This window comes from Bubalus kerabau, chromosome 19 (assembly GCF_029407905.1).
Source record: "Bubalus kerabau isolate K-KA32 ecotype Philippines breed swamp buffalo chromosome 19, PCC_UOA_SB_1v2, whole genome shotgun sequence".
NCBI lineage: Eukaryota > Metazoa > Chordata > Mammalia > Artiodactyla > Bovidae > Bubalus > Bubalus kerabau.
Window position 1 is genome coordinate 46,294,089 of NC_073642.1, and position 12,271 is coordinate 46,306,359.

The following is a 12,271-nucleotide window of genomic DNA, read 5'->3' on the forward strand; positions in this document are numbered from 1 at the left end:
TATATTTAGTAAAGGAAATTAATGGATTAAAAGCACTGCAATTCCTTCATTAAACAAGGTTAGAGTAATTTCAGCTTTACATCCTTCATTCTTTGCTCTCTGAAATCCCCAAATAGCATCTGAATCTACTACTGTTTTTTATAGTTAAAAAAAAGAGTAGAATAAAACTTACACATTATGTAGTAGGTATACTTAATAATAACATAGGCACACTAGTGCATCTTTGTCAGTAATATCAACAACATAAGGGTTTAATAGAGAAAAAGTTCCTTTCTAGCACAGGTCAGAAGTTAGTAAAGATACAGAAGTAGAGAAACTTCAAGTTTTGTTGTTTTTACGGAAAAGTTGGACAATCACCTGATAGTTTTCTAGTTTCTTTCTGGTGTACTATGATATAACCCAACTATCTAGATTGGACCATATGTGGACCATACCGTCATGCTGGATGTGACAAAACAGGTAAGATGCTGGTAGTGCTTTCTTTTCCTATGAGAATAGCATAAAAATACTTCATCTGTCAACAACATGTTAAAGTATAATAATATGTAAAAGCACATTTTCTGAGCTCTTGCTACATGGCAGACAGGCTGCTTAGTGCTTCATATGGATAATCTCATTTAATCCTTACAACATTCCTGAGTTTGGTACTCTTTTTACAGATTAAATAAAAATCAGACAGAAAGACAGTGACACGGTTCTGGACTCTGAAGCCCATGCTGATTTTCCAAAAGTCAGCTGCCACACTTTAAAAAATAATTAATTTATAATTAAGGACTTAGGATAGTCTGTATTTATCAATATTATCTTTGGAGGAAATGATCTACAAAAGACAGTAGATATATAAATGTATGTAGTTTCTCAATAAACTCACTTTCTTCTAACATGAAATGGCAGCAATATTGATGGGCCTCCCTAAGAGGTTTTATACTGTTCTATCGTAATGAATGGCAAACTGCATTAGCGGAGCCAATCAATTACATTTCATTTCGTTTTGGCTCGTATACTTCTGCAACAGGTTCTTTACATTTGAGTAGCAGAACTGCAGGGATAACAAACTGTGACTAATTGAAGAATGATCATTGACTTCTGGTAATTTGTCTGATAAAGTTAAACAGAAACCCAATTCTGGCATTTACGAAAAAAGTCAAATCTAAACAGATTAGAAGAAATCAAATGATATTGGTTTGGTAGGGAAGAATATTAAATCTAGGAGGAAAGTGTTTTTTTTAAAGATAACCATTTAGTTTCATAATATCTCTTATAATGTATATTTCAGAATATTACATATGTATTATACACATACATACATAAAAATCTCAAAATATAAATGGCAAGGATTATAACAGACATGCTCCATTCCACCTACTCAAATCTCGCCTTTGAGGCCCAGATTTTCTACACATTCTTCCTTAGTTTTCTGACTCCAAAGTAATGATTTTTTCTTCAGGACTCCCAAAGCATTTTATCTACAACCTGATCGTGACACATTTTACCTTGTGTAATTTTTAGTGTAAATATATATTCTCTCTATTAAATTATAAACTTTATAAGCGATTACTATCTGATTTGTCTTTGCATTTCTCTCAAAATATTTACCATTACTATGTAAGTGATCAATAAATATTTTTGATAGAAGAAAAACAGTATAGTTCTATCTTCTTACCTGGTGGTGGTTAAACTAATTACTCATCATATTTAAGACTAATAAAACTTTTTTCAAATTATATCTTGGAGTAAGAAAGGCTAAGAAGAAAACTTAACTAAGACATGGGAGATGGTTAATTTTATGTCAACTTGGCTAGGCCATGGTACCCAGTTTTTGGTTAAATACCAGCTTAGATGTTGCTCTGAAGGTAATTTTTAGGTGTGATTACTATCTCTACCATAACTCCCACAGATTTCAGACTTGCCAGTACCCACAACCATGTGAGTCAATTCCTTAAAATCAACCTCTCTCTATATATATACTTAAGAACACGCATCCTACTGATTGCTTCTCTGAGAACCCAAATACAATATGATTATATACTGTAACTTGTGAAAATTTTCTATGTATAATAGGTCTCACATTAAAGAAAAATAGGATGTATATAATATCAACATATTTAACATTTATACACAGTCATAATGTCTTTGGAATCAAAACAAATAATTTAAAATTTTTATTTAAGAAAAAGCCATGATATGACTTTTGATCATGAAATTGAGGTTTCAGAATTATATTCTTACAAAAAAGTCAAGAACTAAAAAAACCCCAAACCCCATACCAAAACACAAATACACTCTCTTTCAACAGGTAACTACTAAATGATGGCTAAACATCAACCTAAAATAGTCCTCAGGTCCAGTGGTTACCCAGAATGTGCCTACTCTTCCTCCCCAGTGATGCACTTCAATTCTAACTGCATGATCAAACCAACAAATTGAGCTCGAGACAAAAAAAAAAACAAAAACCTAGCTGAGAAAGTCAGAAGTTGTAAGGAAATGCTTTTCAAGTACAAGTAATGCAAGAAATGACAAGTGAAGTGAAGGAGAGGTTTCAAAGCTTGAAAGACAGTCATCAATACTGACAGATTACTGTAATTCTGGCTGCCAGCATGATCGATTTGGGCAGCATATGACAATCAATATTGTCCTCATTTAGTGAGCAGCATTAGATTCATAGATACAGAAGATGTTCCTAGGATAAAATTTAAGCTGTATTTAATGATCATAAATAGCACAATTTATGCTGTGGAATCTTAGTGGGTACTTTTATTGGGCATAAAATAACTGACACAGCAGTTCAATTATCCAAATATAATTGAGTTTATTACATATTCTTTTACTCCATTTCTCTTATGAGGATTAAAATAGAACCTGATGGTTTTCAAAGCCTATTGCGATCTCAAATTTTTATTGTAATTTCTCATAAGCTTTATTGATCTGTTTTAGAATACATGATTTTTTTCCTTAATGTGAGCTTATCTGAATTTGTCAAAACTACATATTTAAAATTTTATTATTTCTGAAATATTCCCTATTTAAAATGAAAGGAGATCTATATTTTAGTATCTTAAAATGAAACCATCTAGTTGTAATTTATTATGTAAACTTTCGCTTAAAAATCAAGTAATCTACCTATATTGTCAATTCCCTCAATATTTAAAATTAATATACACCTTTGTGAAAAGAGAATATAGTTCTTCAGATTAGCAAAGGCTAAGAGTATCTCTACAATATACTTAAATAGTATGGGGAAACAACTTCTATACAGCTTCTAAATTCAAGCTTCCAAGTCAAGAAAAACCTGTTTGATCTGATTTAATATTTTTACTGATTGTTGCTGAAGTGGTTTTCCTGATAGAAGTTCCTCACATCTGCTGGGTAAAGTGTTCATATTTACTGTTTTCATCTTAAATTCTCTCTCTTCATCTTAGAATTTTCTCCAGTGTAGTATCTATTAATGTCTCAGCAAGATTAACTATAAGAACTTCATGAAACAAGCCTGAAAATCCAATTCAGTCAATTAACCTACCAACCAACCAAATATAAAAACCCAATTAGGCAATTCCTTGCTGTTGGGTAGAGTTGTTTTATATTGACTGTAATCTTTACACATAACAGAATTAATCACGGCACAAAATAATGTACCTTATTTCATTTACTAGGCACATCTAAAATTCATTATCTCATTTATTCTTTGCCACAATTCTGAGATGGTTATTAGCATGTTTTTTATTAAAGATGAAGAAAGTTAGGGTTAGAGATTCTGGGACTTGACTATGATCACAAGGCAGACCTCAGGTTAAAATCAATGTTTCTAACTGCAAATCCAGATATTATACCTCTAGTGTAACATGCAAATGGGAAATAGTCCTCAAGAGGTGCAGGTAAAGGAAATTAAGCCATATCCTCACTTTTCATTGGTATACTTGAACTACTTGGTAAGATGTGCATCTTACATGCTGTTTGTCTCTCAGGCCAGAAACAGTTTGTGTTAGTTCAATAAATTGAGTTCCTATTGACACAAGAGGCAAGTAGAGGTTTGTATTACACTCTAATCGCACTCTCATCACTTTCCCAAAAGATTTAAGGCATTCTTAAAAGCTTTTGCACAACGAAGGAAACTATAAGCAAGGTGAAAAGCCAGCCCTCAGAATAGGAGAAAATAATAGCAAATGAAACAACTGACAAAGAATTAATCTCCAAAATACAACACACATTTCTCCAAAGAAGACATATGGATGGCCAATAAACACACGAAAAGATGCTCAACACTGTTCATTATTAGAGAAATGCAAATCAAAACCACACTGAGGTATCACCATATACCAGTCAGAATGGCCATCATCAAAAAGTCTACAAACAATAAATGCTAGAGAGGGTATGGAGAAAAGGGAACCCTCTTACACTCTTGGTGGGAATGCAAACTGGTATAGCCACTATGGAGAACAGTGTGGAGATTCCTTAAAAACGGAACGAACTGCCATAGGATCCAGCAATCCCACTGCTGGGCATATACCCTGAGGAAACCAGAACTGAAAGATACACATGCACCCCAATGTTCACTGCAGCACTATTTACAATAGCCAGGGCATGGAAGCAACCTAGATGTCCATCAGGAGATGAACGGATAAGGAAGTTGTGGTACATATACATAATGGAATATCACTAGGCTATAAAAAGGAACACATCTAATGAAGTGGACAAACCTGGAGTCTATTATAGAATGAAGTAAGTCAGAAAGAGAAAGGCAAATACTGTATATTAACGCATATATATGGAATTTAGAAAGATGGCACCACCGTCCCTACATGTAGCACAGCAAAGGAGACGCACACTTTGGGACTCCGTGGGAGAAGGTGAGGGTGGTATGATTTGAGAGAATAGCGCTGAAACATGTATATTGTAAAACATATGTAAAACAGACGACCAGTCCAAGTTTGAAGCGTGAAGAAGGCTACCCGAAGCTGGTGCTCTGGGACAACCCAGAGGGATAGGGAGGGGAGAAAAGGGAGAGAGGGGTTCAAGATGGGGGGACACATGTATACCTGTGTTTGATTCATGTCAATGGATGGCAAAAACCATCACAATACTGTAAAATAATTATCCTCAAATCAAAATTATAAAAAAAAAAGGCATTCTTTCTACTGTGTCTTAAATGAAATGATGGAAAACACTAACCTCAGGATGAACATCAGGATCAGGGGAACTATCAAGAGGCAAAGGTCACAAAGACAGCAATTGCAGTAGAGCTGACAATGTGGACAAAATTAGTTTATGCATAATAAGCTTTCTAGAGATATTCAGGAAATAATAAACTGAATCTATACATTTCATAACAATGACCACTTCAAATCTGAGTTTTCAACTAGAAGTAAATGAAGATGTAACCACTACAAATAAGAAATGCTATGTAAATGTCACTAAGCTTAATTAATCAATGTAACACATCAGAATCTACCTATAATTCTATTCCACACCGCCAGAATACATGAGAAATTACATAGAAATCAGGTTACTTAAGTCAATGTTTCTTAAAAGAAGAAAACATATGCTGCAGACTTATGATACATCTATTTCATGTGCAATAGGATATTTTAAAAAGCCTTCCTTGTAAAGCTTAACATCTACAGTTTATTATGTAGAAGAGAAATAAGTGTAATGTTTTTAATCATATAGAAAAAGTATATGAAGACACAAATCCACTTTATGAAGGAGTAACGAAAACAATTTGACGTTTAAAACTGTGTGCCTATTTCGTCCCAGGCAGTGCTCTAAGAGTTTTACACATATTGACTAATTCAGTTCTCATAACACTATAGGCTAGATATTATTATCATTCTTCATTTTATGGATAAGAAAATGAGGCTGAGAAGTTAAATAACTTGCCCAAAGCTGCAGAACTAAGGAAGAGGTGACCAATATTTGAGGCCAGGCAATCTGGATCCAGAAGTCATGTTCTAAAACACTCCATGTCCTCTCATACTTCCATGTTTCTGTTTATGTTGTTCCCTCTGCCTGGAATACTCTTCTTAATCTCATCTACCTGATTAACTCATTTATCATTCAAGATTGGGTCAATCCTTATATTCTCAGAAGTGTTTGCTGATACCACCATCCCTTCCAGCTGAGAGGCCCCTTGTTATAATAACTTGCAGAACATTCTGTGCATAACTCTTATTACAGTATAGATACTGAAAACAATATATTTCCTCAACTAGACTGAGTACTTTGCAATGACTGTTTTGGTTATCTCCGCACATCCAGATTAGCAGACCACCTAGTATATAATGGGGCTCTAATTAATTAACCAAAAGACAAGTACTGACTACAACTGTATAAAAGAAAATACCATAACTGTTTAAACACTGGGGAGGAAAACTCCATCATCTATATGTCAATAAACAAGAACTCCATAGGTCTTAGCACATTAAAAGAAATTACCTTGGAAAGTAGAAAACAACTGTTAAACCAACTGTTAAAAAGGATACAAGTTTTGATACAATGGAATCAGTGATTTCAGAGCACGGCTTGCATTTATAGCTGTTGCTCGAACCATAATAGGTAGGACCTTTCCATTCACAATAGCACCATCAAAGAGTGGACCAAAGAAGGGAACCTGATTGAGAAATTAGAATAATTTAACAATTCAAACTGGAAAAAGGCTGTAAATAACAACGATCAAAACAGTTTGCATATAAAACAATCTTTCTGCTTCCTCTTTAGTTCTTCCTTTAGTAGAAATGCTATTCAAATTTTCTGCCAAGATGGGTCATTCATACTAGGACAACAAACAAAACAAAAAATGCCAAAGGTCTACAGGGGTTCCATTCAAAAGAATTATGTGCTTCATGTAACTGATTAAACAACTTATACTACCTGCCAATTTTCCAATTTTTGTAGTCTCAATTGTATACAAAAATCCAACACTTCAAGTTACTTTATAATTTTCATGCAATGCCAGCTTTACCAATGAACCCAAAACACTATTTTTTTTATTATATGGTTTATTAGAAAAAGATCTGGCACTATTATCAAATGACTGATATTTTCACAAGTATTCCATTTCAATATGGCTAGTACAAATAGCAGCTAAAGGCAAAGACATGAGCTATGGATAATACAATAAATATTGTATGTTTTGTGGCCACATATTGTCTCTGTTGTGTATTCTTCAATTTTTCAAATGAGAAAAACCCATTAAAAATGTAACATTCTTAGCTTGTGGGTTATACGAAAACAACAGGAAACGGGCCATCATTTGCTGACCTCTGATTAGATGAATCCTAAAAAAAATCTGGCCATAAGCATTGTTTCACACATGGGAAACAATCCATTTCAAGAAGATTCATGATCAACAGTCAAAAACTAGTTTTTCCATAACAAAATGTCCTCAAAAAAAAAAAACAAAACACAAAAAACCAAAAAACAAACACCAAAATACTGCCAAACTTTTATATTCTTTGAAAGAAAATACTTCTGCAGGTGTTTCAGCCGTATAAGACATTCAACTACAACTACTTGCTTTTTTAAAACTTTGTAGAATTCTCATGTATTAAGTGACATAACTAATCATGTAACCTTAACAAAATACATCAACTAAAAATATAGGAATCATACTGTTCTAAAAGGGAATGATTGATTACCTTGTGTTTTAGGAAACTCTAAATTGTCCTGTTAATAAAGTTAAGTCTTTTTGTGAGGTTAGTGTAAAGGAACTTCCACTCTGGCGCTACCTAGCCTTGTCCCATTCAAGTAGTTTCTATCTGTTTTTCCTGTTTTAGCTTGTTCTGAACTAGACTTGGACAATTCACATAGCTACTTGAGTCTGTGTCTCATCTCCTCTCAATTTTTACATAGCCTAATTCATCTGAGAGAAAGAAACTCACAAATCCACATAGAACTCAAAATATTTTATTAAAATGTAAGAAAAAGAATTCTTACCTCTGGTTTTTTCATTATTTGGATACTGAACATGTGGTTTTTCATCGGGTATATTACAATAAGGACATCACCAAATTCTGTAGGAATAATTCCTCTCCTGTAGTCTCTAGTATGCTCTGACCAAACAATGTGCACTTCATCATTTCCTAAATGTCTCAACTGGAAAACCAAGAAAATAGTTCTTAGTGCTGGAGAAAAGCCCTGTGAATATTGTCATACAGCTACTGACAACATACTAGAAAAAGATTAAAAGGGAAAGAAATTTTAAAAATATTTTTAAAACTTCATTTGACCATTTTTCACAACATGCAAAACACAAACACTCAAAAAGATGTTAGAAGATGCTGCAGAAGACCAGATAATTTTCAACTGTCTACAGTCAATGGGAAACAGAGAAATTAGATTAAAAAAGATTCACATACAGTCCACTCTTCTTAACCAGCAATTGCACCAATTTTCCACTACCAAACCTTTTCAAAAATTGTTTACAAGAGTGTTTTAAAAAGTGACTGATTTAAGACTGTTCTTTTTTTCTGACCACTCTTTGGAAGTGCTTATGACTGAAAGTGAAAGGGACTAAAGGAGGCAACAGGAAGAGAAGTAAAAGAAGTAAATAATTCATAAATTACCTTTGGAGTAAGAGAAAGATGATTATACTTGGCTTAACACATTTATTTCCAGGTTTTCTTTGCCTATGAAATTTTGCCTATGAAGGTGTTCTTGGCAATCAGACATTGTGTTCATTAAAATTATAAAAAGTATCTAAAAGTTAGAGTTCTATTAAGTTATTAGAAAAATTAACTTAATATCCATCAGTACTGAGTTTTCTTCAAGGAAATATGTTTAAACATGTATTTTAATATACAGTTTGGTTATCTTGGTAAATTTATTGATTCTGCCACTGCAAACATTTGAGTCCATTATTGGTGCCTAACTCACGGGTTTTTCTATTACCTTCAGATAACTTGAGATACTGTAGACAGAAATGTGTGCATGAGAAAATTAGGATAAGTGTTGTCAATATTATTAATATGAGCTAAAATATAGGCAATTTCTGTTTTTGAAATAGCGATTTATTTTGGCTTGCTTACTACACGGCAGGATTACAAACGGTGATTCAAACAAAGAAAGGAATTAAGTCCAGTTAATAAAAGGTTCTCTTCTGTCATCCTTTAACCCTGGAGTTCTTAATCTGGGTTCAAGGGCATCTATGTATTCTGCAAATTCTATGTATTTTTCTGAGACGAGTCTATCATACAGGACTAGGTAACACAAAAAAACCCAGGAACCAATGTTATAGTGGTTCTTACAAGTCCCCAACACCAATCTATCTAGAAAATCCTAACCACTATGAATAAAATTAAGTATGTGAAAACACAAGGTAAATCCCTGAACTTTAAAATTTATATTCCTAAGTAAGAAATGTCCTCTCTTCTTTGACGGATTATAAGATAGTGCCAGCAATTACCCTAAAGACAGTGCCTAGCTAAATCTATAGAGCAGGATCTATTATTTTAGAAATATAAAGAATTTTATTTTCTTTTAAAGACTTTTTTTTTAGGTTTAAGTGGATTAAAGTTTCTTTTGGAAAACATAAATGTGCTTATTGCCCTAAATACACGATGATAGACCTCAAACATCAAAACAATGTTCAAGTTTTAATTATCATTATTTACAACAAACACACACACACACACCTTGAATGATATAAATGCACAGCTTGGGCTTTGTGACATTTTTAAAAACCAAAAAAGATTACACAACTCAGAAAAGCTATGGCTCTATAATTTCATTTTTTAATCAAAATACTTTAAAAATATCCTTCCTATACAGCCATCCCCATGTGTCAGCTTCCCTAATAGGTTTATGTTAACTGAATACAAAAGAAATGTGAAATAAATTTAACCAGGAGGGATGATCCAATCTAATTTTGATACATTAATGTCATATGCTGTACATGTTACAATAGCAGCCAGATCTAATACTAAGCTCCAGGCTATACTGAGATTTCCAAATGGCAGATTGTTCTAAGTGATATCAAGTATAATTGAAGTAATAAACGATAGTAAAAGCTGAGCACACTGTCAGGAAGAATTTAAGTATTTACTTTTTAAAATTAAATGAGTTAGGTTAGGAAAGACAAGACAACTGAAATAATGCAGGTCTCAATTTACAGAAAATTCCTTTTATTTATCTGCTACATTAACCCTTGAACTCTTGCCAAAGCTATCTATAATTTCTAGTGCCCACTTATCTAAAGAAATGAGAGAAAAGGGCAACTGTAGTTTTATTTTATAATGACAGTTTGTCTTCAAATATCTACCACAGAGTATTAAAAGTCTGTTATGGAAGTTTAACAGAAAAGAATAATATATTTTTACAAAAATACTGTAATGCAGATATTTGTGGCATCAGATCAGATCAGATCAGATCAGTCGCTCAGTCATGTCTGACTCTTTGCGACCCCATGAATCGCAGCACGCCAGGCCTCCCTGTCCATCACCAACTCCCGGAGTTCACTCAGACTCACGTCCATCGAGTCCGTGATTCCATCCAGCCATCTCATCCTCTGTCGTCCCCTTCTCCTCCTGCCCCCAATCCCTCCCAGCATCAGAGTCTTTTCCAATGAGTCAACTCTTCGCATGAGGTGGCCGAAGTACTGGTGTTTCAGCTTTAGCATCATTCCTTCCAAAGAAATCCCAGGGCTGATTGCCTTCAGAATGGACTGGTTGGATCTCCTTGCAGTCCAAGGGACTCTCAAGAGTCTTCTCCAACACCACAGTTCAAAAGCATCAATTCTTCGGCGCTCAGCTTTCTTCACAGTCCAACTCTCCCATCCATATATGACCACAGGTAAAAACCATAGCCTTGACTAGATGAACCTTTGTTGGCAAAGTAATGCCTCTGCTTTTGAATATGCTATCTAGGTTGGTCATAACCTTCCTTCCAAGGAGTAAGCATCTTTTAATTTCATGGCTGCAGTCACCATCTGTAGTGATTTTGGAGCCCAGAAAAATAAAGTCTGCCACTGTTTCCACTGTTTCCCCATCTATTACCCATTAAGTGGTGGGACCAGATGCCATGATCTTTGTTTTCTGAATGTTGAGCTTTAAGCCAACTTTTTCACTCTCCACTTTCACTTTCATCAAGAGGCTTTTGAGTTCCTCTTCACTTGTGGCATAGAACCATGCATATAACAAAGTCATTCAGAACATACTGAATCATTTTAACGAAAATCTTCAAGTACATCCCTTATCATTTATATCCAAATGCTAAAAAAGTAATTATTTTATGCTGTTATGTTGAGGCATGTTTTTATATCTTTGTCTTTAAAAACCTGTTATATAAAATTAACTAAATTACTAATTATTATATAATAATTAAACAAATGGAGAAATTGCTAATCACTACCGTGTATCTTGGAGTTTTTCAAGACTACTGAATGTAAGAATTTTGAGTGGTTAACAGTTAATGGAAATTTCCAGAGTGTGTTTGACATTTGACATAAATATTTTATATAGTATTTTATATTTTAAATTATTTTATCCATACCTTATCTTATAAGGATTTAAAGGATTGTGTGTTATGTACTGGCTTTTCTCTGGGCTTCCAAGGTGGCATAGTGGTAAAGAATCTGCCCGCCAATGCAGGAGACACAGGAGACTTGGGTTCGATCCCTGGAGGAGGAAATGGCAACCCATTCCGGTATTCTTGCCAGGAAAATCCCATGGACAGAGGAGCTTGTCCGTGGGGTCACAAAGAATCAGACATGACTTTAGTGACTGAACATGCATGTAATTATGTATACTGAGAAAGTTTTTCTATATACTGAAAACTCACAAAGGAATTCCTACCTGTGTATTTTTGTACCCAGATGCCAATCACTTCTGAAATAGAGTATAAGAATTCTATATATGGGATAGGTCTGTTAAAATGACTGACAAGCAAAATACTCTTCCAAATTCACTTTGACTGCCATTGAAGTCATACTGGAATTCAAGGTATATAACATAAGCTGCAGATTATCATTATCAATTTATGAAGACAAAATGGTTAACTTTACCAACATTCATTTTCCTGGATTATTATCTCAGTTTATTGATATTTCTACTAAATTTTGGTGTGTGGAAAAGAACAATATCAAATGTGGAATGTGCTCAGTTACTCAGTTGTGTCCGACTCTTTGTGACCCATGGACTCCTCTATCCATGGAATTTTCCAGGCAAGGATACTGGAGTGGGTTGCCATTTCCTGCTCCAGGGGATCTTCCAGAGGGATCAAACCCGAGTTTCTTATATTTACTGTACTGGCAGGCAGATTCTTTACCACTAGTGCCACCTGT

General features: G+C 34.1%; 1 protein-coding gene across 12 annotated transcripts in view; it reads right to left on the reverse strand.

Moving 5' to 3' along the window:
• Positions 1 to 12,271, reverse strand: part of RALGAPA1 (Ral GTPase activating protein catalytic subunit alpha 1) — a 207,685-nt gene that overhangs the window by 20,851 nt on the left and 174,563 nt on the right. For 10 of the 12 annotated variants that reach the window (XR_008705596.1, XM_055556543.1, XM_055556538.1 and 7 more), the window contains 2 exons: positions 7,930 to 8,088; positions 6,477 to 6,604 (listed from right to left, as the gene is read on the reverse strand). Coding sequence is in view for 11 of the 12 variants with exons in the window: in XM_055556543.1 (XP_055412518.1) it covers positions 6,477 to 6,604; positions 7,930 to 8,088 (287 nt within the window). In the remaining variant the exon portion in view is untranslated. Of the gene's footprint in view, positions 1 to 25; positions 132 to 166; positions 515 to 6,476; positions 6,605 to 7,929; positions 8,089 to 12,271 lie in introns of those variants that run through there. The other 2 variants (XM_055556541.1, XM_055556542.1) reach the window with 2 other exon arrangements.